Source organism: Chlorocebus sabaeus, chromosome X (assembly GCF_047675955.1).
Source record: "Chlorocebus sabaeus isolate Y175 chromosome X, mChlSab1.0.hap1, whole genome shotgun sequence".
Taxonomy (NCBI): Eukaryota; Metazoa; Chordata; class Mammalia; order Primates; family Cercopithecidae; genus Chlorocebus; species Chlorocebus sabaeus.
This window is the reverse complement of record NC_132933.1, coordinates 19,246,368-19,271,963: the sequence shown is the minus strand read 5'-3', so window position 1 is coordinate 19,271,963 and position 25,596 is coordinate 19,246,368. Positions and strand designations below refer to the sequence as shown.

The 25,596-nt window shown below is 44.5% G+C and overlaps 1 protein-coding gene and 2 long non-coding RNA genes across 7 annotated transcripts in view; 1 reads left to right on the top strand and 2 right to left on the bottom strand.

Annotated features, from left to right (window-relative positions):
- Positions 1-1,272: 1,272 nt before the first annotated feature.
- Positions 1,273-4,536, bottom strand: LOC103232592 (uncharacterized). The gene is made up of 3 exons (XR_005237509.2): positions 4,522-4,536; positions 2,648-4,280; positions 1,273-1,870 (listed from the first exon to the last, which is right to left on the bottom strand). It is a non-coding gene; the product is annotated as an uncharacterized lncRNA (long non-coding RNA).
- Positions 4,537-7,320: 2,784 nt separating this feature from the next.
- LOC103232593 (uncharacterized) lies at positions 7,321-25,199 on the top strand. Of its 5 annotated transcripts, none has more exons than XR_012091904.1 (5): positions 7,321-8,160; positions 16,267-16,388; positions 17,278-17,518; positions 19,648-19,765; positions 24,607-25,199. It is a non-coding gene; the product is annotated as an uncharacterized lncRNA (long non-coding RNA). The 5 variants fall into 5 exon arrangements; XR_012091905.1 differs by having other exon boundaries at positions 24,671-25,197; XR_012091903.1 differs by lacking the exon at positions 24,607-25,199 and adding an exon at positions 21,895-22,211.
- Positions 22,670-25,596, bottom strand: part of PLAC1 (placenta enriched 1) — a 43,605-nt gene continuing 40,678 nt past the window's right edge. The window contains exon 3 of the mRNA XM_073013396.1: positions 22,670-24,720. Coding sequence (XP_072869497.1) covers positions 24,024-24,662 — 639 coding nt within the window. The 5' untranslated portion in view covers positions 24,663-24,720 and the 3' untranslated portion in view covers positions 22,670-24,023. The remainder of the gene's footprint in view (positions 24,721-25,596) is intronic.

Genomic DNA, 25,596 nt, shown 5'->3' with positions numbered 1-25,596 from the left:
ATAAGACTAGTCAGTTTCACCTGGAATTTTTGTAACCAAACACATTCACTTCCACTTCCTGCTCTGGTCACTACTGCATAGTCGGTTCTGATGAACAGGTAATGACATAAGGAACACAGTATGAGGCTTGGAGGAAGAGCCCCTAGAGATTAGCCTCAGACAAATCCTTAACCTGCAGAGGCCCCAGTTTTCTTGTCTGTGATTATTTTTTGGACTGCCTTAACTCTGTTTGTCTCTCAAGGTTGTCACAAATTAAAAAAAAAAAAAAAAAAAAAAGAAAGTATTTGGAAAAGTATGTAAACACACGATACAAAGGCAGGATGTTGGGATACTGGTGATTCTGTGGCCACGCCTTTAGAAGGTCTGGTCTTAGGGTAATAGTCTCGTCTGGATGGCAGGTGGGGGTGGACATGAGGGAACAGGTGAGGGAACTGACTTGGGAGACTCAGACTTCAAAGCTACCAAGACTCTCACTCTCAGGTTGCTGCAGTGTTCTGAGCTCCCTGACTCCAGCAGTGGAGCCAAGGCCATGTTTCCAAACTCCCACCAATTGCTCAGATTATAGAACTCAGTAGTGGAATGGGGAGTGCTCAAAGGCCCAAACAACCACAGGAAGTGGAAGTCTTTCGGGACTCCTCCCTCTTGGCTCAATTTACTATCCCCACAGGGGTTTTAAGCCTGGCGGAACTTGCCAAAGAGATCAGCTGTGGAGCTGGGGAGGGAGGAAAAGGTGGCAGATAGGTGAAATATTATGAAAGAGCTAGACAATCCTTGTTTATTCACTGAGCAGTAACTAATGGGTGGGCCTGAGTGGGATGTAGGGGGGCAGGGAGATACATGTTTGCTATACTTGATGTATATATACTCTTTTTTGCTTAAGAGTCATGTGATAACTCTAAATACAAATGCATATATAAAATTCTAGGGTTATGAGATTAAGTCATACTGCAGGCCAATGGGAAAAAGGATCTCTAAAAACGTATGCCAACTTGCATATAGCCCCTGACTCAAGTCTTTTAATTTCTATCGATAAACTCATTGATCTTCCCCAAACATATTTTTTGAACCTAGTTTTATTTTCATCTTGCACAGTCTCAGGAAAACTGCCTGTAAGTTAACTCCCATCTCATAGGCTCAGGTTTTCTGCAAATGTTGCCCTGAACTCTATAGCAGTCCAGGATTCAGGGAAGGAACCCAGTCCCCTGCTGCCCCATCTGCCTTGATGAGTTGATAGGTATGGTGTTTTAAAACAATCCGCAAAACAATTTGCACTGCAGAGTACTTAGGAGTTTTTAATTGGACAGTTGCCCGTATTAACAGAAATCAAAAGCATCATACAGTCATTCAATGTCCCAGCACTGGCGTACAGCCCACTGTTTTCCTGTGTGGGGTTCCACTTTAGTCCTTGTCTGTGTGCATGCATACATTTTTACAGAGTTGCAACCACTGCCTTTTTCTGTGGCCCTGGTTATTGACATCTAGTTTTCCAAGTAACATTGACACACATCTGTTCAAATCAGTTGATGTTACCATCATGACTGACTCATTTGGCGGGAAAACCAAATTTACATGCCAATTGGAACAAAGAAGTGTGGGTATGGGGGAACAGTGGGGAGAAAGAAATGGTGGGAGAAGATTCCTTGGACTTACAGATCATAAAACATTTCCCAATAACATTTTTAAAGGATGTATAATATTACACTGAGTGACTGATTATATTTTACCCTTCTATTTGGGACACTTGGGCGGTTTTCAATGCCTAGAGAGTTTTAAAATGCATATAAATTACAGCCTTTGAGAGATGATTGTATTTTCTTGAAACAGGAGTCTTCTTGTCCAGATCCCCGCCAAGAGTGTTGATGCAGTGTTCCTTTGTCGGAAAAAGAAAAAAAAAAAAAAATCAGTACTGCTAACTGGAGATGCCGGATGCCTTCAAGAAAAACATTCCTGTGATTTAAATTTTTAAAAAATTATGTTCAATTCTGGTTTATGAAACAACCTGGGTATCTTGTCTCATAACTTACCGAAATGTCGAATTTTAGATTTAGAGTTATACTAAGCTCTTCCTAGTTTAAGGGCCACGTCTGCCTAATAAACTTTATACAATGCCACGTGCACGCAGCTTCCTCACTAACAAATAACATGTGTTGGGGAAAAAATGAGAAAATAGTGGAAAGGTGCCTCCTTGGAGGTGGTAACATCGGGTCAATTAATCAACCGAGTATAAATTGATTCACTTTAGACAAGTCTCCCACACATTACAATGCACATTTAGCAACGTTGAAAAACAATTTAAAAGAATACCTTAGGGAGTTGTTAAAGAGAATTTATAGTCTGGAACGAATTGCAATCTTCTTAATTGATACGGAAATGTTTGGCTAAAATATTGCTTTATTCACATTTTTGTCCTTGAAGGAAAATCTAGGCACACTGCAACTTGGATCGTGTAAATAAAGGTACAAGGAATGTTTTAAGTCAGAAAAGGGCACCACGCAGTCAGGGGGCTATGTGGACGAGCTCAATTTCGATGCATCTCGGGAGACCCTGGCAAAAGGCCGCTTGGATTCCGGGAGGCAACGCCCCCAAGTCAGGATCCCTTGCTCGCCGCCCTCCGCCCCTCGCGTCCCCAACCAGTCCCGTATCTCACCTGGGTCCTGCAGGCGTCCACTGGAGGAAGCCGGATGGCGCGGGCTTGGTCTTTTCAGGAAGGCTGGCTGGCACCGGGCTTCCTTCTGGCTCCAGGGGGAACCGTACGGAACGGGGAGAAAGGGGGAAGCTGGTGAGAGGCAGAAGGGGCGTCACAAGGTGGCTCCCCCACCCCCAAGTGCAAAGGCAGGCGGATGCGGGGACCTGTTCGCCGTTTGAGCCTGGAGATCGCGGGCCTGAGGGGCCCTGCGCTGGCCGGCCGGGGCGGGGCGGGAGCAGAATGGGGGCTTCCAGGCCTGGGAGTCGCCGCCGGGTCGGGCTGGTGGGCGGCGCCCCGGGAGCCTGAGGGTCCCCGCCGGCCCGGGAGGGACCCGAGCCGCCCCCGCGCACTGCCCCGGCGCAAGGGAGTCTGGGAGAACCAGCGTCTCGGGTCGCTGAACCCGACTCCCAGCTCTGGACTCCGGAACCCCGGCCCCACCCCAAACTGGGAAACTTCTAGGGGCCCACTCCTGGTCCCGGGAAGCCCAGTTCTAGCCAGCCCATTCAGACCAGAGGGATTTGGGTGTGTTGTGGCTTTTGTTGAAAGGTGACAAAAAGTGTGGGAAAGATTCCACGCCTCCCTCCCCACGCCCGCCAATGGTCCTTTACCTGACCATGTTTCAGATCAAATAATTAGCTCAAGTGATTTGCACAGAAAGTTAGCGAATTAGCCCTTTTCCAGTCAGGCTGTCAAGCTCCCAGGCGGGCAACTCGCAACCCCATGTCCTCACCGAAGGCTCAGGAGGCCAGCCCAGTGAGGGATGGAGGTGGCTTTGGAGGGCGACAGTTGTGCAGCACTCATGAGCGACAGCGCCCAGGACTTTTGGAGTCACGAAGGGCCCCTGCAATCGACAGCTCAGGTCCCGCCCCTGGGGCGACAAAGGAGTCTTGGGGGCGCGCCTCCAGGGTGGAATTGTGGTAGCAGATTTTTGGGAGAGGAGGGCGCAAAGAAGCTAGAAACGCACATCCTCATTCGGGAACTATCCCAAGGCCCCCACGCTTCTCAGCAGGCCTCAGGCTCAGATTGGGCAGGTTGGCGCCTTCCACCCCGCCATGGGTTCATCCGCCCGCAAGGCCTCGCGCCTCACCGGATCCTTCTAGGGTGCTGGAGCTCCATGGAGCCTCCCTAACCCAGCAGCGGGGAAGGGAGGGCGAGGGAGTGGGGAAGCAGCCTGTTACTTTTATCTTTCCTGAACTCTTAAGTCCCTTCCATACCCAGGACATGAGCGCGTTTACCAGGAACGGCAGAGAGGTGTGAAAACTTCTTGCAGCTGCTCACCCTTCCTCTCCCCTTACTCCTTTTCCAGTCCTCCCCACCCCCCACCATTTCGTGGTTGGGGACTGAAGATGAGTTTTCTTCATTGTCCTGTGGATGGTATTCTGATTGGGAAGGGATTTTTTTCAATTGTTTAAATTCTACCTGAGCAGGGAAAGGGGGTGCCAAAATGAAGCATCATTCACGTCCAGTCACATATGCAAGGACGGGGCAAACGTTTGATGCAATCTTGGGTCGCGCTGCTCTCAGGGCCCACGCTGCAGGCGATGGCCTAAGACTTACCTGCTGGGTAGGCCCGAACGGCAGTCCCAGACTTACCCTGGCAGCGGAAACAATACTCCAGATTACTGATCACTCACTGCAGAACTGTTCCCGCTGCTAGGGCACGGCTGAGCGCGGGCACCGCGTCCCTCCTCGACTCGCACCGCCTATGTGCGCCCTGGACCGGCCACCCCTAGCCCAGCCAGGAATACTGCCCTCCCCGGACTACAGTCCTGCTGCATGGACAAGGAAGGGCGAGGACCCGCCGGAAAGAGAGACGCGAGCCCCCGCCCACCTACCTGCTCCTGAGCCGGCCTCGCGGGGAGCGGGCACCTGGTGGCAGGAACACGCGTCCGGCAGACCCCACCTTCTACCTTCCCCACGAGGGGGTATAGCAGCGCCTCACGTTTTGAACCATTTAGAACACTTCAAAACATGAATTGCTGCTGTATCCCCTCGGAGTCAATGAAGGGGGATAGATCTGGGATACCTGCGGGTGAAGAAAGACTAGATGACTGGAGGAAGCCCCGCCCTACCCCATGGCAAGGAATAGGGCAAAACTTATGACTAGGCCACCTCACTCCAAGTTAAGGTACTTTTTATAACTTCATCATTTGATTTCCAGGAGCTGCAGGTGGAACCGAAGGTGTGGCTCTCAATTTTTTCCCGAGGATGAATCTTGGAAAAATGTAGTGGTGAGAAGCAGAGCGATGGGAGATAGGAATTAGTGTGGAGGAGAATCTAATTACTTCTCAAAGTAGACGAGTAAGATTAAGTAGAGGCAATTGGACATCTGGATCATTCTTGCCAGCTTCAAAGTCTTGGTGAAACTTCTGCCTGCTGCATATTACAAGTCTCATTCATTGTCCCCATTAAAAACAAAACAAAACAAAAATCCTTTATTGGAAATGGACTCAGATGACTGAAAGAAAATAACCAAAACCTCACCGGTAGCTTCAGCTGATTCTAATATATACTATCGCTGCGACATATATATCCATCTTTAAAAGCATTTGATGTCCTAACTCACTGTTAGTGTTTTTTCTTACAACACCCCTGCTCTGAGTCATTTTTAAGAGCTTCAAACAATGACAGAGAAATTTCTGTAGATGAAATACCAGTTTACATATTAAACTGGTTACTCAAACTTATTTGTAATTTACACCTATCAATGCCGTCTATCAAAACATAAATCAAAAAATTTAAATACTTGATGTCAAGTCGCTCCTTCCTGTTTCAAGCAGCTCCACAGAAACTCTTTCATGTCCTGAAATGGCCGGCACTGCGCATACTCCTTAATGATTAACTCATTAGATACCACTTTTTCCTTTTTAAAATGGACACATATTAGCAACAAGTCACATGCATGACCCCTTTTTGTTTGAATACAATATTCAGTTAAGCATTAAAAAAAACCCACTCTGAAATCCTCAATCACAAACCTAAAAGTTAAAACAAAATCAGCACTAACTGTAATGGTTTTGAAAGTTACAATACATTTCAGCACAAGTAACAGACATTTAAATTATCCAACTGTAAGTATCTTGTTACATTTACAAATTATGTCGGTTTTTCAAAACCAGTACAATGAATGTTAAGTGTCCTATTTATTAATTAATAAAATGTGCAGAGTATTTAGTAAGATTAAGTATCAAATTTATAACATCCAGACTGAGATCCAGTGGTAACAAACACACTATGTCACGGTTTAAAAAAAAAAAAAAAAAGTCATTAGTAACAATAACCCCATTCCCTAAATTGGGACAGACAATCAAGTATCTCTACATTCCATCTTGTTTTGGCAATGATATTTACAAACAATTTTACATTGACTGGGATTAATGGAGAAAAATGTCGTTGACTGCCCTTAAAAAGAAAAAAAAACATGTTTAGCAAATGTACAATTATAATTTAAAACTCCACAACTTTATCCCAATATTTTGTTCCACACACATATATGAGCCATCATGTCAGAAGTTAAAGTCATGCCTAATTTAACATTTCCTTAGTTGACTACTTAGAAAAACAAAAGTTCATTCGAAATAGCATCGGTGTCAAAGGCGAAGGTCCCTTCCAGATTGTTCTTGGAATCAAATTCATTTACACCTTTCACCCTAACCCCTTTCATCTCTCCCAGTGATAGTACAACGAGTTACACCCCTAAAAAGCCACCCTGATCCCCTAGTTTACATATTTCCCCTTAGACTGAAATTCACTTACGAAAAGAGATTACAAAGGGGCATCTTGACACTTCAGGAGAGGGTCATTCGCTGATACAATAGACAAAGAATCGATACTTTCGAGTTGCCATAGCCCCACCCCCTTCTGAACTGCAATGTGTTTGGCTAAATGATTTAAGAGCCAAAGAATACGCCTCTTCCTCTGTTCATACTTTACAACGTTTTGTCTTTTAATTTTGCATATGCCTTCGTCTCCCACACCCCAAACACACGATGTACCTTCCCTTGGCGCATTCTAGCCAAACTTTCCCAATGTCAAGTTCCCTACAGGGAAAACTAAACAACCTTGAAAGTTAAAATTCGGGAGAGACAATGTGAAATTAAACACACATTTCTTTCCAAGACATAACTAACTGCTTGCAAGTAAGAGTCAGGAAAAGTTCATTTACATTCTGTCAAAACCAGTCGCTCCCGACCATAACGAGGCTGACAGTCGGTCACTGCCCCTTACTCAGTTTTCTCTCCCCGCCCCTCCATGTTAGTTTTTTTTTTTTTCCCAGTCCGTTTCCTGAGAATTTCCCGGTCGCACTCATTTGTTAAACACTTTAAAGGTCAGATTTGCCCCCATCCCGCCCCCAAAACGTGCTTTACAACCCCCAAACGCCACAGCACTTTTTTCAGAATTACCACCAGATTTTTTTCGGCCTGCCGTAACAGACGTTACAATTGGGAAAGAGGCCAGCCACCAAGTCCCTTTTTTAAAAATCGCATGTCACCTCTGGCTCCACTCGAAAATGGCGCCGAAATCGAAGAACTTCTTAAATTTCATTGCAAGCTTTTTGCAAAGGTTTCTGGGATTTGCCTGCGAAGCTGTTTCGCCGCGTCCGAGAGCGAGCGAACGTGCAAGCCAGCGAGGGAGAGAGGGAGGAAGGGCTGGGGAGGCGGAGAGACAGACCGAGCGAGCGACACACGGACAGCGACGGACAGCGACAGAAGCGGGGCCCGGGACTTGGGAGACGGCGAGGTTGCGGGGCGCGAGGTGCCGGGCACGGAGCTACAGGGACGCAGAACCGAGAGCCGGGGTCGCAGCGCGGAAGGGGCGCTGGCTGCTGCCGAAGCTCGGAGAGCGGCGTGGCGGAGGCGGAGCGGTGCTAGGGGCCAGCGCGGAGCGCTCCCTGGGAGGCGAGCGGCGCAGCCGGCGGAGAGGCTCCCGGAGCCGCCCTAGAAAAAGCCGGCTCGGGGGGCGTGGCCACGCGCTGCTGGCGCTCCCCGCCCCCCGGTGGCCCCGCTCGGCTCCGGGGCCCGGGGGCGGAAGGGGGGAGGGGAGGAAAGGAGCGGTAGGGAAGGGGGTTGTGCAGGCGCTCGAAGCCGCAGCCTTGGCCCGCTGCGGGGGCGGGCCGAGAAGGGCACTGGGCGCCCAGAGTAACCAACACCAAGACGAATAGCGAGGGCTCGGGGAGAAAAAAACGAAGGATGGCAAACGGCAAAGCCAAGGGCATGAGATAGCACAGCGCGCACCCAGAGGCTCCTGCGATGGACGCCACCCCCGCGCTCACCGGTCCTCTGGTGGTTCCTTTGAGCCGCCGGGAGGGCGCCAGGTGGCTGAGCGAGGCTTCTTGCTCGGTGCTTCCCAAACCTCAGATGGTTTGGGAAGGGAAACAGGGGGTCTCAGACCGCGTGGATGCGGCGCTCTCGCCACGCGTTTGAGTGCAGGTCTGTCGAGACGCCCCAGCCCTCGCCACCCCACCAAGCTCTCAGGTAGAGAGGCCCCGGGACAGGGTGAGCCCCATAGTCCTTTGGTGGGCATAACAGAGGGAGGAGCAATTGTTTACACATGTGTCCAGTACAAGAAGGGAAACTGATATTTAAGACTGAAGTGGGGAAACGGGAGGGAAAGGAGCCCTTATCCTGGATGTTAGACGCTATTAGGGACCATGCTATTTTGTATTTGTGAGAATGGTATTGAAGTAAGGAGGTCCTTATCCTTGAAGATGCATGCTGAAGTATACAGAAGTGAAATGTCACGATGTCTGCAGTTTTCAAATGATGCAGCTAACATACGCACACATTATGAGAGAGAACAGAAAGGAAGCAAGTATTGCAATATGTTAACAGTTGTTGCATCCTGTTGGGGGTGGGGGGTAAACAGACGTTCGTTGTACCGTTCTTTCAGCTTTCCTAAATGAAAATTTTGGAAGAGTTCCCTTATAAAATAGTGCCTGAATGCTAAGAAAATGAACGCGGCTTCTTTTCCTTTCCCTGTCCCGGGTGGGACAAATCTGCGAGCAAGCAGGGCTCAAGGCCAGCGGGGTCTGGACGGGAAGAGCAATGGGTAGAGCTGGCCTGCAGCTGCCATAGCCCTGGGCAGGCCAGGAGGGGCCATCGGAGCCTTGGGGCAGATGGGGCAAAGCTCTGCGGAGGAGCTGCCGAGCGCGTTGGCCCCGGGGGCAGTGCAGCGTGGGGACTTCCTGGCGGCTCTCAGCAACCCCTGGTCCGACTCAGACTCGGTGGGCTCGGCTGCGCCATGGATGAGCAAAGAAACCCGTGGGCCGCGGGGAGCTGAGCCGCGCGCCTGCAGTCGTCGCCACTGCGGCCGGCCACCGCATTCCCCGAGGGAGGCCGTAGTTGTCGCGGCCTGCAGACGGCGCGCGGGGTAGCCCAGAACCGCGTGCGGGCGCTGGGGGAAAAAAAAATCAGGTGCCGAAAGAAAGCAGCAACACGCGCGCGCGCACACACACACACACGAAATGAGTTTACAAAAATAAAACCGGAGAATCTGCCGTGCTCGGCGCTCGAGTTTGAGCTACTTAACTCTCGCATGCATTTTACTGTGATATTTCTGTAGAGCTGATGGAAAATCTGAAATGTCTTTGCAAGGGCGATCTCGCAAACCCAAGGCGTTGCAAGCGTTTCGCAGCCTTTCGCTGGCGTCTGCGGCTCTTTTCCGGGGCGCGGGGAGGGAAAAGAGTAGCGTCTTCCAGGGTCTGCAAAGCTGTTTTGAAAAGTTAACCAAAAAGGTTTTACAGAGCAAGATTTTTTTTTTCAGGAAAGGTTTTTTAAAACGGCTGATACTCGTCCAGTTTCGGTGGGCGCTAAAAATTCTTATTACTAAGCTACAAGTTTTCCCTGTTAAGATTTTCAAAAACCCTCGTGGACAGGGCTGAAAGTTTGCCGGGCTGTGAGACGTGACTGAACACGCTTCTAAATCCTCAGATAGATCATTTATAAAGCTCTGGTGCCCTTGGGATGAAAGGCTTTGCTGGGTTTTTAAGGCTTGCCTTCGTGGGTAAATTTGCTTGGGTTGCTACACGTAAGCATTCATTTCCCCACCTAAATTAGTAAAAGGGCAGAAGATTCCAGCGACATAAGGTAAAAGTTGAGTTTGTGGCATGTTCTCTAAAGACAAATTGTAGCAGCTTTCTTTATTAAACTCCTTTTGCTACCTCAGCAAATTGGAGAGCCAGTTGAATATTGATGAATTCTTTGAGGGTGAGTAATATTGCTACAGGCCGGAGAAAGTAAGGGAGGACAAGCTTAAGCATTTACTCAAGTGAACAACCTTCAAATGTTTTTCAACTGTGATGTCTCACGGATTTTCTTAGGACCTTTGAAGCAAACCCTGATTCTGCAAATGGCTTCTCTTTTGGTAGGCCCTTCCCAACTTGACAAAACTCACAGGATATAAATTGCCCTGAGAAGTGGTGAGAAACTTATCCTAGCATTGAAAACAGGCACAGCTCACCAACTGGGGTGTTAGGGGGGGCCTGCAACTGGTAGTCAGGCAACTTCTCACGGGGCAACTAGGAACCTGAAATGAAAATTGCACACCATCTATTGTTTTTTTGGTCCCTTCTGAAATAGTGTTTCAAGGCAGCTGTTTTCAGGAAAATAGCACATATTTTCCTTTCTCTTTTTGTTCCGTGAAACATTTGGAAATTATATTGATAAGGAATAATCATAGTCAGCCGAGGGAGCAATAGCTTTGAAGGCTCTGAAGGCACAGCTAAGAAAAATAAATTAGCTCTAGACTAGAGCTATTCAGCAAGGAAGTTATGCATAACATGGTATTTGGCATAAATTTTGGAAAATGTTTTCTGGAAAGCAACTGTGAATGAATCTTGGGAAATAGATACTGGAGAATCAAGTTGCATTAAAACTTATTTTTGTAAGTTACAAAGAAGATTTCTAGAACTTCCCATTTTTATTTTAAATAGAAATGCTGTTTATGATTGTGTTTTTAATGAAGGCCTTGAGTTAGGGAAACAAGACTTTCCTTATGTTGTAAATATCCAGAAGTCTTTAGAGAGATAAAATCAGGATAGAGTTACAAATTTAACAGAAAGAAAACAACTGTAATTGTGTTATGAAGCTTCTATTGTGTTATTTGTAAAGGCTTTTTTTCAGGGTTCAAGTAATGGCTAGCAGTGAGTAGTAACTGTATAATATATAATGTAAGAATGCTTGTCCTACTCTCAGATTAAACAAAAAAGACAGTGTCCTTTGGTAATTTTTATTTTATTTTATTTTATGAAATTAATTATAAAATAGAGTTATTTGCAAAACTCAGAACTTTGGGAGAAAAATTCTAATCTTAACTTCTCCTACCCCCATGATCTCACCAGGAAAAAGTAGAATGAATTAGTAAATTTTTCCTTTCTGCCAAAGAGAAGCTTAGTAAGTCATTGGTAGCTGTTGCTTTTGATTTCTAGATCTCTTTTCCCTCCTCAAAGATGCAGAATCGCTGCCTTCAGTGCTGCCTGGATTTCTTCTTTAAACCAGGCTTTTTTTTTTTTTTTCCTTTTTTTTCTTTTCCTGGGTGTGTAGTATCATTGTCTTAATTATTCCTGGATTTTTGCCCATTAAATCAAAGACTGTCTCAGATGACGGCAATGATTGGAACTTTTTGTTAAGGAGGGCGAGAATGAAGGGGTGTAGGACAGTCTCAGTGTCTCTTTACACCATGCTGGCCCTATAGTGCAACCTGTAAGTGGCCAGGACTTGCTGTCCTTTGCACAGAGCATGAACTGACAGAGCAAAATGTAATGACAGGGGCACAGAGACCAAAAACCCATCTCTTGTAGGTGTGGTGGCCATAATGGGGGTTCAAGTATAGTACTAGGCTAGATTTAGTCACTTGCTTTCACCATAAAATTATGGTAATCAGTTTCACCTCACACTTCTAGCACTTTCCTTGAATTTCAGCTAATTATAAAAAGGAGAAAAGAAAAAGAAACCCCAGTATATCAGTGTCAACCTGTTAAATGCAATCTTGTTGAGGGAAGCTGAAGTGCCTTTGGAAGGTTGGTTGCTCCATTGATATCAAAAAAATTGAAATAAACAAACAAACAAAAACACCAACCAAAAGTGACCAGCACCAAGGATGTCCTGTAAAAAGCACAGAGCTCTGCTTTGTGATGTCTGAATGACATTGCTTTCGGGATCTTGTTATATGAAAAGAAAACACTCCTGGGGGCAAATAATATCTTGCTGGGTAGAAAGAATAGGAGGGAACAACAAATTGAAGAGTGCGAAGGGATGCTATCTTTGTTTAAAACCAAGATGCAGCTGCAGTATTTTCCAAAGCATGAAATACGTTATTGAAATAGCAGAGAGAAAGTGAATGTGCATATCTGAAATGTTTACATGAGCGATGGTAACACGACATCATCCGGAACTGAACTCACTCATGGTTGCCATTCTTTCCCCCGAACATCCGTTTGCATTTAAAAAAATTAAAACGTAAGAGATACAGTGTCAATTCGCCAGGCATAGTGGTGGGTGCCTGTAATCCCAGCTACTCGGGAGGCTGAGGCAGGAGAATCACTTGAACCTGGGAGGTGGAGGTTGTAGTGAACCGAGATCGCGCCACTGAACTCCAGCCTGGACGACAGAGCAAGACTCTGTCAAAAAAAACCAAAAACAAAAACCAAAAGGCAAACAAAAAAACAGCGATAGAGTGTCTAGGACTGATGGATAATGCCATTTCTTTTGCCTCCTGTTTCTTAAAATTTTTCTTGGGCTTGAGATTGGGTGGGATTTTGCAGCAGTTCATGACCAGAGTAAGCCCCAGCCCTACGTGTGGAAGAGGAAATGGAAATCCAGATCCCGTTTTTAATTTTAGCATTTGCCCTAAACCCAGGGCTCAACAGCTTCTTTAGTCCAGAGTCCCCAGGAATGCCTACGCCGTAGGCAGGGAAGAGTGAAAACGAGAGTAGGGTGGAGAGCAAGGGCCAGGGCAGAGGAGAGAAAGAAAGAAGATGAAAGAAGAGAAAGAAAACCAAGTCCTTCTCCTCTGTCCCTACTATCTGTCCTCAAGTTCAGAGTCTCCACTTGCCACCATGATGTCATCAAGGTGACCTTTTCAGGCCCCCCATTGATCTCTCAGCTGAGTTCTGCTCCTCTCCCAGTGGTCCATGGAGTTCTGCTGGGAAAACACAGTTTTGATCATGTTAATCCTCGGCACAAAAGGCAGATGACTAAAAAGCCTAACTCCTTAATGTGGCATTCAAGGCCTTCTACAATCTGGCTCCAGTCTTCACCTCTGCTTGCATCTCCTACCCTCCAGTCACACCTTCTTTATGCATTTATGCTGGATATCCCTGTTCCTTCCATTTCCACATCCTTCTTAGGCTCAGCTCAAATGCCACCTCTTCCATGAAGCCTTCTCAGATGGCCTCAGAGTTGGAGTTAACTGCCTCTGTCCTGTCCTGTCACAGCACTTTAATGAACTTAGTTGTTCTGAGACTCTCTTCCTAACAGACAGTAAGCTCCTAGAGGGTAGGGACATGTCTGTCTATAAGTATCTTCTCAGCGCTTTGCACAATACTTTGCATCCGTTGATGTCCAATACATATTTGTTTTTTTGTTTTGTTTTGTTTTTATTTGTTTGTTTTTTGAGATAGAATCTCCCTCTGTCGCCCAGCCTGGAGTACAGTGGTACCATCTCAGCTCACTGCAACCTCCGCCTCCCAGGTTCAAGCAATTATCATGCCTCACCCTCCCAAGTAGCTGTGATTACAGGCATGCGCCACCACACTTGGCTAATTTTTGTATTTTTAGTAGAAACGGGGTTTCACCTTGTTGACCAGGCTGGTCTCAAACTCCTGACCTCAAGTGATTCACCTGCCTTGGCCTCCCAAAGTGCTGGGATTACAGGCTTGAGCCACTGTGCCCAGCCAAGTTAGAAAGAAATCCAATACATATTGTTAAGTGAACATATACCTGAGAAGGGAAAAAAGGAACCAGAAGAAGTGAGAACAAGGTGCTGTGGTGGTGGTAAAGATGATGGCTAACATCCTCAAGAGTTGGCTTAGGCACCATTTGGTGTTCTTGGTGCTGACCAAGGGTTGTTGAACTCATATCTAACACGTTGGCTTCACAGATGTCCATCTGGGACTGACACTTGGAACACATCCTCTGGAATAATATAGAATTAATTTGCTTTTAAATTAGCTGCTCAGTACTATAAACTCTCTCCTGAAAATCTGTCACCATCATTTTATACTTTTAAGCTTCAAGTTGATCCTTGAAGGGAAGGTGGAATTTGGATGGAATGGGCAAAAGAGCATTTTCAGAGGCCAGGAGACAGAGAAGAACTGAAAGGAGATGGACCTAGTTGGACAGAGCCTTTCTACTGGGGAATTAGAGACTGGGCTGGACAAGTAGGGTGATGTCACATTATGGGGGTGTGGGGGGGGTGGGCGCGGTGGCTCACACCTGTAATCCCAGCACTTTGGGAGGCCGAGGCAGGTGGATTGCTTGAGGCCAAGAGTTGGAGACCAGTCTGGCCAACATGGTGAAAACCGGTCTCTACTAAAAAATACAAAATCTAGCCGGGCCTGGTGGCGTGTGCCTGTAATCCCAGCTACTTGGGAGGCTGAGGCAGGAGAATGAAGAGTAGCTTAAACCCAGGAGGCAGAGGTTGCAGTGAGTGGAGATCGTGCCACTGCACTCCAGCCTGAGTGACAGACTATTGTCTCAAAAAAAAAAAAAAAAAAAAAGGCTTGGGCGCAGTGGCTCACGCCTGAAATCCCAGCACTTTGGAAGGCCGAGTTGGACTGATCACGAGGTCAGGAGTTTAAGACCAGCCTGGCCAAGATGATGGAACCTCGTCTCTACTAAAAATACAAAAATTAGCCGGGTGTGGTGGCAGGTGCCTGTAATCCCAGCTACTCAGGAGGCTGAGGCAGGAGAATTGTTTGAACCCGGGCAGCAGAGGTTGCAGTGAGCCGAGATTGCACCTCTGCACTCCAGCCTGGCCGACAGACTGAGACTCTGTCTCAAAAAAAAAAAAAAAAAAAAAAAAAAAAGAGATTATGGGGGCCCTGGAAGTAGGCAGAGGAGTTGTGACTTTAGTTGCAGTGTTTTTTAACAGATTCTCTGGGCTTATATGGTATAACCCTATGGACTACAAACTATGGTAAACCTAGGACTACCTGAATAATTAGAATATCCCATTCTCCATGCCACACTGGAGTGAACTTTCTTATTGGGGAAGATAAAGAGTGGAAGAATACTATTTATCATATGCCTATTCTGTATCAGGAGATGTACTGGATTATTCCCCCACCCCAGGTATTCCCTCCCTGTCTCCCCCGTCCCTTTCTGCCTCCCTCTCTCACACACCTGCACTTGCATACACCAGAAGTCCCAACTAGGACTTGATATTAATTAACCTTTAAAGTTAATCAATTTTTTGTTTAATTACTCATACAAAGTATGCTATGAAATACCAGTAAATATCAGGTTAAAAAATTAATTGAAAGACAGAAACTTACTATTGTGTGCTGATTTGATGGAACAGAGGAGTGAAAATATAGTACGTACCTTCTGGATTGAGACTGTGGTTTTCGTTTTTGTTTTTGTTTTTTGGTAGTGGCAGAGCTTCAAACTGGAGAATGTTCTTTTTCATGGGCAGTTTAAAAAAATTGTCATTAAATATTTTCGCGAAGTTAAAACAACATTGATAGTAACTTGGGCAACTTAGATATTCCCTGTACTTGCTGTAACTCAAATACCAAAACCTATTTAGAGTTTAGGTGCATCTATCATTAGAGGCGTGTGATTTCTTTACCTGGGTAAAGCGAAAGAAAGTTAAATTGATGAAATATGAAATGAAAATGAGAATTAATTTGTAGAATGAACCATAAAAGAACGAGATTTTTGAAGAGATTATTTTATTTTGATTGCAGACTGTAAATTATCACAGGGAGTTGCTGTAGGAATGACATTGAGGCTTACTTTTGGGTCAATTTGTTCCTGTCCTGACCCACCCTTGGCAGTGGAGAGAGCTAGAATTTCTCTAACTCCATAGAAACCAGTCTCACTGTCGCTTTAGGACTCGATTCTCTCCCTACACTGGGCTTCCTTTAGTGCTTTGTTATGTAAATACAGCTTCAAAAATAGAATAAATATTCTGTAGGCATTACTTGGAAAACAAGCTTTTCTTTTAAAGATGTGTGCTTAAGTTGCAGACAGAGCTTTAAAGAGCTCTTGATAGAAAGAAATATATTTGGCGAAGAGTCAAAAATTTTAAAGTAACTTTAAAAGATGAATAATTTACATTCGTATAGTGTTTATATAATAGGGTGTTATGACAAAGCCAAAACAGCATTGAAAATAACCTGAGCAATTTAAATATTCTTCCTAGTAACTGTAAAATAAAAGTGCCTTCGCTGACAGGGAATTTTTTTCATGTTCCCAGGTGGCAGGGATTATTTCATGTTCCCTTATATTTGAAAACTGGTATTAGCATTTACTTCTAGGACTCAGACCAATTCCCCCTTACCTGTCAGAGAACATCTAGCAATGAATGCTGACAAAGCTACATAGCAAAGTTGGGCAAACCTGTCACTTCCCTTTCAGAAACCTGTTTATGCACCCTCCTGCAATCCCACCACCCGCCCAGGCCAAGTGAGTGAGCCCCTCTCCGCTACTGGTGTTTCATCATTCTGGGAGCTACTTCGATTTCATGCATTGCCCTTCAGGTAAGCCACAGGAACCTCACCACTGGCCATGCCAGATGGTTGTGAATTGGATAAGAACAAAGAAAAATGGAAGTAGCAAGTGGTGGGGAGTTTAGTGTACTATATGACTTACTCATATACAAGTCAATAAACAAAGTCCCCTGCCTCTTGTCCTTGGATGCTGGATAATAATAAATATAAGTATACATAATATATGTACATACATATATACGTGCGTGCGCACACACACAGACACACATTACCTGGATCCCCTACCTCCTCACCCCACTCTGAAAAACTTTAGAGTATCCTTGGCCTGATCTGAATTACATTACATTAGAGAATTGTTGAAAGAGTTCATATTACTGCTAATGTGGGGAACATAATTAGAACCAACATTAGCGCCTCTACCCAGTATCATCATTGCTATTATTTGATTTACATCTTATGCTTTTTTCCTTTGGCTTTAACTGTCTGTCAATCTCCTGTTATAAAAATAAATAGAAGCTTCCTATGAAATGATTTTCACCAATCAGTTAAGTCCTGTAACTTGTTTTCCTTGAAGAGGGAAAATATAACTGATGGACACAAGGAAACAGCAGTGGCATAGCATGTCCTTTTCCACCCTGTGTTTTGACATTAACGGTATTTACACAAATAAACTGAAGGACATTGCATTTGTGGAGTTTGCCAGTGTGATAAGATTGAAGGGGTGGTAGGAAGCCTCTACGCTGGTCCCCACTAATCCTGCCTCCTGGTGTTCCCACTCTTCTGTAATCCCTCCTAGCTTGTGAGCTAGACCTAGAGACTCTTTTAACAAGTAGAATATGGCAGAAGCCATGGGATGTCACTTCTGTGACTTCTAACTTGGGCCTTTTGTCATCCCCTTCCCCTTCTCCCTCTTCATCAGCTGCCATGTTATGAGGACGCTCGGACAGCCTATGGAGAAAGCTACAAGAGAGGAACTGAGGTCTCCTGCCATCAGCCACTTGAGTGAGCATGGGAGTGGATTCTCCAAACTCCAGTTAAGACTTGAGATGACCACAGTGGCAGCCACAGCTTGACTGCAACTTACGAGAGACACTGAGCCAGAGGCACTCAGCTAAGTCGTGCACAGATTCCTGACCCATAGAACCTGTGACACAATGAAGGTTTGTTGTTTTGGGGGTAATCCGTTATTCAGCAATAGATAATGAATACGGAAGGCCTTGTAATTGTATAACCAACGTGAGTTTATAAGCGGAAATCTGACCTCATTTGTTTTCTCCTGAAAAAGTTGTAGAACAATCACAAGACTGCAAGTCACTCCCTCTCTTTCTCTCTTTTGTGGGAAATAAACAAGTATAATTACAATTTTTAAACCCATTGTTTTATTCTCAAATAAAATTACAATTTAAACAGGATATTGTACAGCTCCATTGTAGGGATTAACACTAATGAGAATTAAAGGACATTTTTGTGAAAGCCAGCTTTTTTTTTTTTTTTAAATAAACACTCATCCCTTGATAATGTATTTCTTTTTCATAAAATTAAAAACAATTGTGGGTATGTAGTAGGTGTATATATTTATGTGGTACATGAGATGTTTTGATCCAGGCATGATGTGTAATAATCACATCATGGAAGATGGGGTATCCATCCCCTCAAGCATTTATCCTTTGTGTTACAAACAATCCAGTTACACTCTTTTTGTTAATTAAAAATGTACAATTAAATTATTATTGGCTATAGTCACCCTGTTGTGCTATCAAATATTAGGTCTTATTCATTCTTTTAACTATTTTTTTGTACCTATTTATCATCCCCAGTTCCCTCCCACCACCCACCCCACTACCCTTCTCAGCCTCTGGTAACCATCCTTCTACTGTCTAGCTCCATGAGTTCAATTGTTTTGACTTTTAGCTCCCACAAATAAATGAGAACATGTAATGTTTGCCTTTCTGTGCTTGACTTATTTCACTTAACATAATGACCTCCAGTTCCCTCCATGTTGTTGCAAATGACAGGATCTGATAATGTATTTCTTATAAACGTGTGTGTGTGTGTGCGCTTAGTTTAATGCTTGACTAAGCCTTCATTACTTGTGAAGGAGGGACGGGTGTATTTCTATGCATCTCCAAAGTGGGCTATAGGTTCAAAGTAGTGAGAAAAGACTTTTTGCCCTTAACATTTACATATACTTTACACAGTTTTCTAAAAAACCTGGTTGGCTACTTTCAGGCTATGAGAATAAAAATTTAAACGTTACTTTGAGTTTCCTTTTATGGGTGAAAAATCTTGCTATGGCCCTAAGTTTTAAATATTTGACAAGCAATTATCATAACAAACGGTTTCAGACATTTTTGGCTTTCCCAGAGATTGAAAGGTGAAAATGTTCATTTCTTTTGTTGGCAATGAAGCATTTCATCTTATTATCACAAATATGATTAACACTGTTATGGATTTTTATAAATTATGTCATCTTAAAAATTAAAGAACATTACCACAGTAAAGGAGAAAAACACTCTTTTGAAGTGGCATTTTCAAAAGGCAAATGAATTAGTCAATTTGAAATGCAGGTTTTTCACAAGGTGTTTTTATCTTCCCATCTTTAGAATGGTTCCTTTAGCTTATGGGCTCCCACGCCCTTTCTCAGTACCAGTCAGTCAGTCAGTCAGTCAGTCACCTGGATTGACCATCTACTGGGTACCTTCACCAAGTAATGGAAAAGCAAGGCAAAACAAACAGGCTGGGCGTGGTAGCTCACGCCTGTAATCCCAGTACTTTGGGAGGCCAAGGCGGGTGGATCACGAAGTCAGGAGATTGAGACCATCCTGGCTAACACAGTGAAACCCCATCTCTACTAAAAATACAAAAAATTAGCCAGGCGTGGTGGCATGAGCTTGTAGTTCCAGCTACTCAGGAGACTGAGGCAGAAGAATCACTTGAACCCGGGAGGCAAAGGCTGCAGTGAGCCGAGATCGCGACACTGCACTCTAGCCTGGGCGACAGAGTGAGACTCCGTCTCAAAAAAAAAAAAAAGCAAGGCAAAACAAACAGGAGACAGCCCCCACCCTGCCCTGCTCAAGAAATATACAATCGAATTGAGAAGATCAAACATGCACCTGAAATGTTTGAAGAACACTTTTTACTAAGTAATGATATGTCTAAGCCAAGAAGTGTAGATTACTATTGAATTTTGAAAAATTATGCCCAATTATCCTGAGACATTAACCCATGCATGATCCTTGACCACCTCTTTTTTTTGTTTTTGTTTTTTTTTTTTTTTTTTTTGAGACAGGGCCGCTCTCTGTCACCCACGTTGAAGTGCAGTGGCACGATCTTGGCTCATTGCAACCTTCACCTCCTGGGCTCAAGCAATCCTCCCACCTCAGCTTCCCAAGTAGCTGGGACTACAGGTATGCAATGCACCACCACGCTTGGCTGATTTTTTTTCTTTTTTTCGTATTTTTGGTACAAAAATATAAAAATACAGGCTGGTCTTGAACTCGTGAGCTCAAGTGATCCTCCCACCTCGGCCACCCAAAGTGCTGGGATTACAGGCATGAGCCACCATGCCTGGCCTGCATCTTTGTTGTTACTGTTTCCTTTGCCTGGGATGCCCTCCCCCTACATCTTCACCTGATTCAATTCTACCTCTCACTTCAGGTCCAATTCAAAGGCTCCCAATTCTGTGAAGCCTGTGCTTACTCCCTCTTGTCATGTGTTGTACTGGAGACTATAGTCTACCCAACTGTCCTCCCTAAAATTTCATGAGTCATACTTCTTCTGTATCTCTGATCACTTCTCTTCTATCTATTTTGATGACTGTTCTTCTCCTGCCCTTTTCCTAACAATGCCATGAGGATTGAGTATTAGAGAATTCTCTTTCCTGCACTCATGTGATTCCCCCAAGGCTTTATCTCCCAGTAATTACATTTCTTGAGCTGATTCCTGGACATATCTACTTGGATGTCACTGTCATCTGAAACTCAATGTGTCCATCCTAGATTCATCTTCCCCCCATCCTCTACCATCACCCCAATTTCCTTACTTAAATCCAGGACTTACCATGCCTTCTGAGCTTCTAGGGCTCTTGATGGTGACATCTTTGAGTCAACATCTTCTTTTTCACATATATCCAGTCAGACAAATCAGAGCATAGCTTAAGTCTTGTCCTCCATGAAACCTGTCTCTTTGCTCTAAGGCCTGGAGCTTTCCACGCTCCAAATTCAATTTCTCTCTTAATCATGAATGAGGCTTATGTAGACATTTAACTGTTTCCTGTAGGCTAGAATGAATGAAGTCCTGTTGTTCTTCACTTGAAATGGGTCTCATTTTGTTCTCTTCCTACCCTTCAACTCCTTCTCCCATCTGCTGTCCTTATCTCCTCTTACCTAGGTGAGAGCAATAGCCCCCTAAGCGGCCTCCCTCCAACACGGTGCACTTGTCCACCCTGTTCCAGGGGTTATGCCCACAAAGAATACTCTTCATCCTCTTCTCAGCTTAGCCAAGTCCTCCTCATCTTCTAACAGTAGGGTCATTGCCTATCTCTACCAAGAAACCTTCCTGGATCTTCTAGTCCACATGGAAGTCTCTCTTCTCTGGGAGTGAGTTTTGAGCATAGAGGGGAAAGTAGACTTTGGCGCTAGACAAACCTGGGTTTGAGTTCCAGTGATGTCATTTCCTAATGGTACAATCTCCATTTCTCTGAGCCTTAGTTTCCTCATCTATAAAACAGAGAAAATCATTTTCATCTTGTAGAGCTGTTGTGAGGATTAAATGAGATCATGTATAATATGTCTGACACATAGTAACTCCTGTTATTACCATGGAGGTCTTGAGTCTTTTCCAAGGCTGATACATTATGCATATCTCTGAATATCACCCTTGCAGTTGTGAAATGCTCAACTTGCACCTCGTAGCCCAAGTCTAATGTATCTAGTATTGATTGTTTGCAAAGTTGCTTGCCTGTGTTTTAGTATTAAACAATTTGTTAGCTTCTGAAGAGAGGATGGCGGGGGGGATGTGCTAGCTCTCTTGTACACAGTCTCATATACCACTCATGCTCTAGCCCCATCACTCACCATCATCACCACCCTGCTACACTACCTCCATTGTATTGGACGAGACCACTGGCACGTTCTCTGATGACCTCAGCCCAAGGCCTCACGTCTATGCACAGGCACATTCTCTGGACTGCAGTAGCCACTATAGCCTCTATCTCTGTAGGCCTCTCTACTTGTCTCCCTCACCCCAATTAGACTGTGTCAGTCTTGTTCCCCACTGCATCCCCAGCATCTAACATAGTGCTTGGTGCATAAGACGGGCTCAATAAACATTTGTTGCATGAATACACTGTTTTCAGGGATTATTACTTAGTTTTCCTCAAGAAGAGGCAGGGGATTTTTAAATTTAACTGCTCTGTTTCTTCAACTACCATGACCGAATTTCTAAATCTACCCCCTGCTGAAGCACTTTGCCTATATTAAATGTGCAAACATTGTGTCAACGTTGTGTAATTTTAATTAATTTATCTTCGAGACAGGGTTTCTGTCATCCAGGCTGGAGTGCAATGGCATGATCACAGCTCACTGCAGCCTTGACCTCCCAAGCTTAAGTGATCCTCCTGCTTCAGCCTCCCGCGTAGCTGGGACTACAGGCACACATCACCATACCTGGCTAATTTTTAAAATTTTTTTGTAGAGATGAGGTCTCTCTATGTTCCTCAGGCTGGGCTCAAACTCCTTGGCTCAAGCAATCCTCCTGCCTTGGCCTCACAATATGCTGGGATTACAGGTGTGAACCACTGTGTCTGGCCAAATTAATTTATTTTTAATGACAAATAAAAATTATATATATATATATGGTGTACAGTATGATGTTTTGAAATAGTCTGCTTCTTAATAGGTATGTGGCCTCGGGCAAGTATCTTAATCACTCTGTGCTTCCATTTCCTTATTTATAAAATAGATATGAGAAGAGTATTTCTCTCACAGGTTGTAGTGAAGATTAAATGAGATGCTTTTACTATCTGGAATATGTTCTCTCCAGTTCGTCCCAGGACTGGCTCCTTCTTCACATTCAAGACTCAGTTGAAATGACAAGTCCTCAGAGGCCTTCCCTAAATACGCTGGTCCCTTCTCCAGTTTATCTCATATCACTTTATTTTAGGTTCTCTATAGCATTTGTTGCAGTCTGAATATTTATTTATTTATTTTCTGTGTGACCTCAATTTTTCTGAGTCCCTTTCTACTCACTGCCATATCCTCTGTGCCTAGGACAGTGCCTAGCATGTAGTAGCACTCAATAATAAATTTCTTTCTTTCTTTTTTTCTTTGAGATGGAGTCTCACTGTGTCACCCAGGCTGCAGTGCAGTGGCATGATCTTGGCTCACTGCAGCCTCCACCTCCCAGGTACAAGCGATTCTTCTGCCTCAGCAGGCGCTCCAGGCGCCCACCACCACACCTGGCTAATTTTTGTATTTTTAGTAGAGATGGGGTTTCACCATATTGGCCAGGTTGGTCTCGAACTCCTGACCTCAGGTGATCTGCCCACCGTGGCCTCCCAAAGTGTTGGGATTACAGCAGGCGTGAGCCACCGTGCCTGGACTTTTTTTTTTTTTTTTTTTTTTTTGAGATGGAGTTTTGTTCTGTCGCCCAGGCTGGAGTGCAATGGCATGATCTTGTCTCACTGCAGCCTCCGCCTCCTGGGTTCAAGCAATTCTCCTGCCTCAGCCTCCCAAGTAGCTGGGATTACAGGCGCCCGCCACCACTCCCAGCTAATTTTCATATTTTTAGTAGAGATGGGGTTTTACCATGTTAGCCAGGCTTGTCGTGAACTCCTGACCTCAGGTGATCCACCTGCCTCGGCCTCCCAGAATGCTGGGATTACAGGCATGAGCCACCACTCCTGGCCTCAGTAATAAATTTCTGTTGAACAATTCACTTACTCTTACTCCTCCCTTTCTCTCTTCCTCCTCCCCTTTCTCTCTTACCCCTTTGAGAAAGCTAATAGCCAAACTTGAGCAAAAATTTTCTGATCATAGGTGTTGGGGGAGAAAAACTCCTTTCAAAGCACTATCAGTCTGTGGCTAAAGCATAAGCTCTGGCTCTTGGCATCAGGAATTTACCATCCAGCTGGTGGGTAGTGACGTGAGTGCTTCTTAGAACCATTGATAGTTTATAATTCACCAGTGCAACCTATGCTTTTTGTGGATAAAAAGTGACACAGTTGTAGATTGAACTAAGACACGATGTGGCTGAGTACTAAGTTAGTGGTGCAGAGTGTAAGGGAAATGGGGATATAGACAGAGGGTCAATTGTGGAAGGCTTTCTTAGAGGAACTTGACGGAGAGGGAAGTCATCCTAGAGAGAAGGGACCACGCACCAATGTTTGCAAACCACTTAGAACAATGCCTGGCCCATACTGAAAATGAGATATGTGTTTATTAAATAAAAATGCCCAACATATTTTTATGCGATCAGATTTTTATTTTTTTTTGTTTACACATGAATATAAAAATATAGAAAAAGGCTTAATTCATGAAGTTGCTATAGGTTGCTCTTTCTCAAAAGTGCTCACATGAGGGCCACAAGAGCACTTATTTGTCAGATATTTGTACACTATATACTAAGTCTAGAAATAGCATCTTCAGGAGACCCCAAACCTGAGGATCACATGGACCCAATCATATCATCTGCGTGAAGAGACCAATCCTCAGAAATATCGAGAAAGTGAGATGGCTGCAGAGGTTGGGCCTCCTGAGCCCCTGCTTGGTGACAAGGGTCCTGGGTATGCTCTTCTTCATTGAAGACACAAGGTGGACAGTCGCAATTGGGCCTTTGGCTGGACTGTGACAAGCTGAACACCTCGTAGCATTTCTCATCCTTCTGGGCTATGGCCCTGCTCTGGCTGGCTACTGTCATGGAGCAGGGCTTGGTGAGCCATGGGGACTTTAGGGGTGCAGCACATGACACTGGGATCACAAACTTAGATGGCGTGCCCTTAGAAGAGTAGTGTATTTCAGTGCTGTAGATAACCATGTCCTGAGAGACAGCTTTAACCCTGATGCCACATTCAGTAACACGGTAGGTGAACTGATAGGCGTGTGGCTGAACATGGTTTGGGGGACAACCCAGGCCCAAGTGTAGCTCATGAAAGTGTACACACACATCGTTGTTTAGCATGAAGGGGTGCACTGTGACCATGAACCAGTCTATGGAGCACAGCACAGTCATTGGACTTTGTCCTGAACAGGCGGAAAACGCAGAGGTGAGGAGGATCATCACTCCTATGAACTTAAAAACTTTCATCCCTGCAGCCAATCAGATAATGAACCACAGGAAACAGGAAGCCGTCCAGTGAGGATTTCTAGAGCACACAAAAACACAAGAGGCAAGTCATCTTATTTTCTATTGAAAGTTCAAACGTGATATATTTTTTAAGCAAAAGGCTGTTCCTAAAGCATTAAGAAGAGGAAAACACTGATTCGAGAGAGAACTGAACTTTAATTTCATTGTTGGAACTCACGTGTTTATGGACAATTACAATGGCTTTTTAAAGTGACTTTCCCATGCTGTTCTAGTATAAAATACATATCCCTAATATGTAGAACAACAGTTTACACTGATCAGGACTGGCATCCTTTTGTGTTTAACGTCAAGACTAACCCAAAACAGAACAGTTTTTGTGTCAAACACTGAATAAAGAGATAGGAGATAGAGTTTAATTCAAGATGGCAATACTTGCCTCTTTAGGGGCCTCAATGTCCTCTCATAGACCATACTAATGAACCCTTCCCTATTGCTTTTTTATTGTTGTTACAACAAATTTGATCAAATAAAAACCTATGAAGGAATTGTGGTTTATTCTTATCAACCAAATATTGAAATTTTGCCGAGTGGCTTACTTAAAATGATCATACGAATGCTTCATAAACTGGCAGTGGCATCATAAGTCATTATGACCAATAGAGTCCCTGATAAATTCTTTGGGATACCTTGTAAAATACTGAAATTGTGGAAACATAAAAACATGCTGGTTTTGAATTTTACATTTTTCAATGCATATTACACATGAAAACTACTGTAAACATCTTATATTAAAGAAAGGGACCAGGTTGTGGCGACTTATGCCCGTAATCCCTGCACTCTAGGAAGCCGGGGTGGGAGGACTGCTTGAGCTCAGGAGTTCAAGAGCAGCCCAGGCAACATAGTGAGAGCCTGTCTCTATAAAACAATACTAACT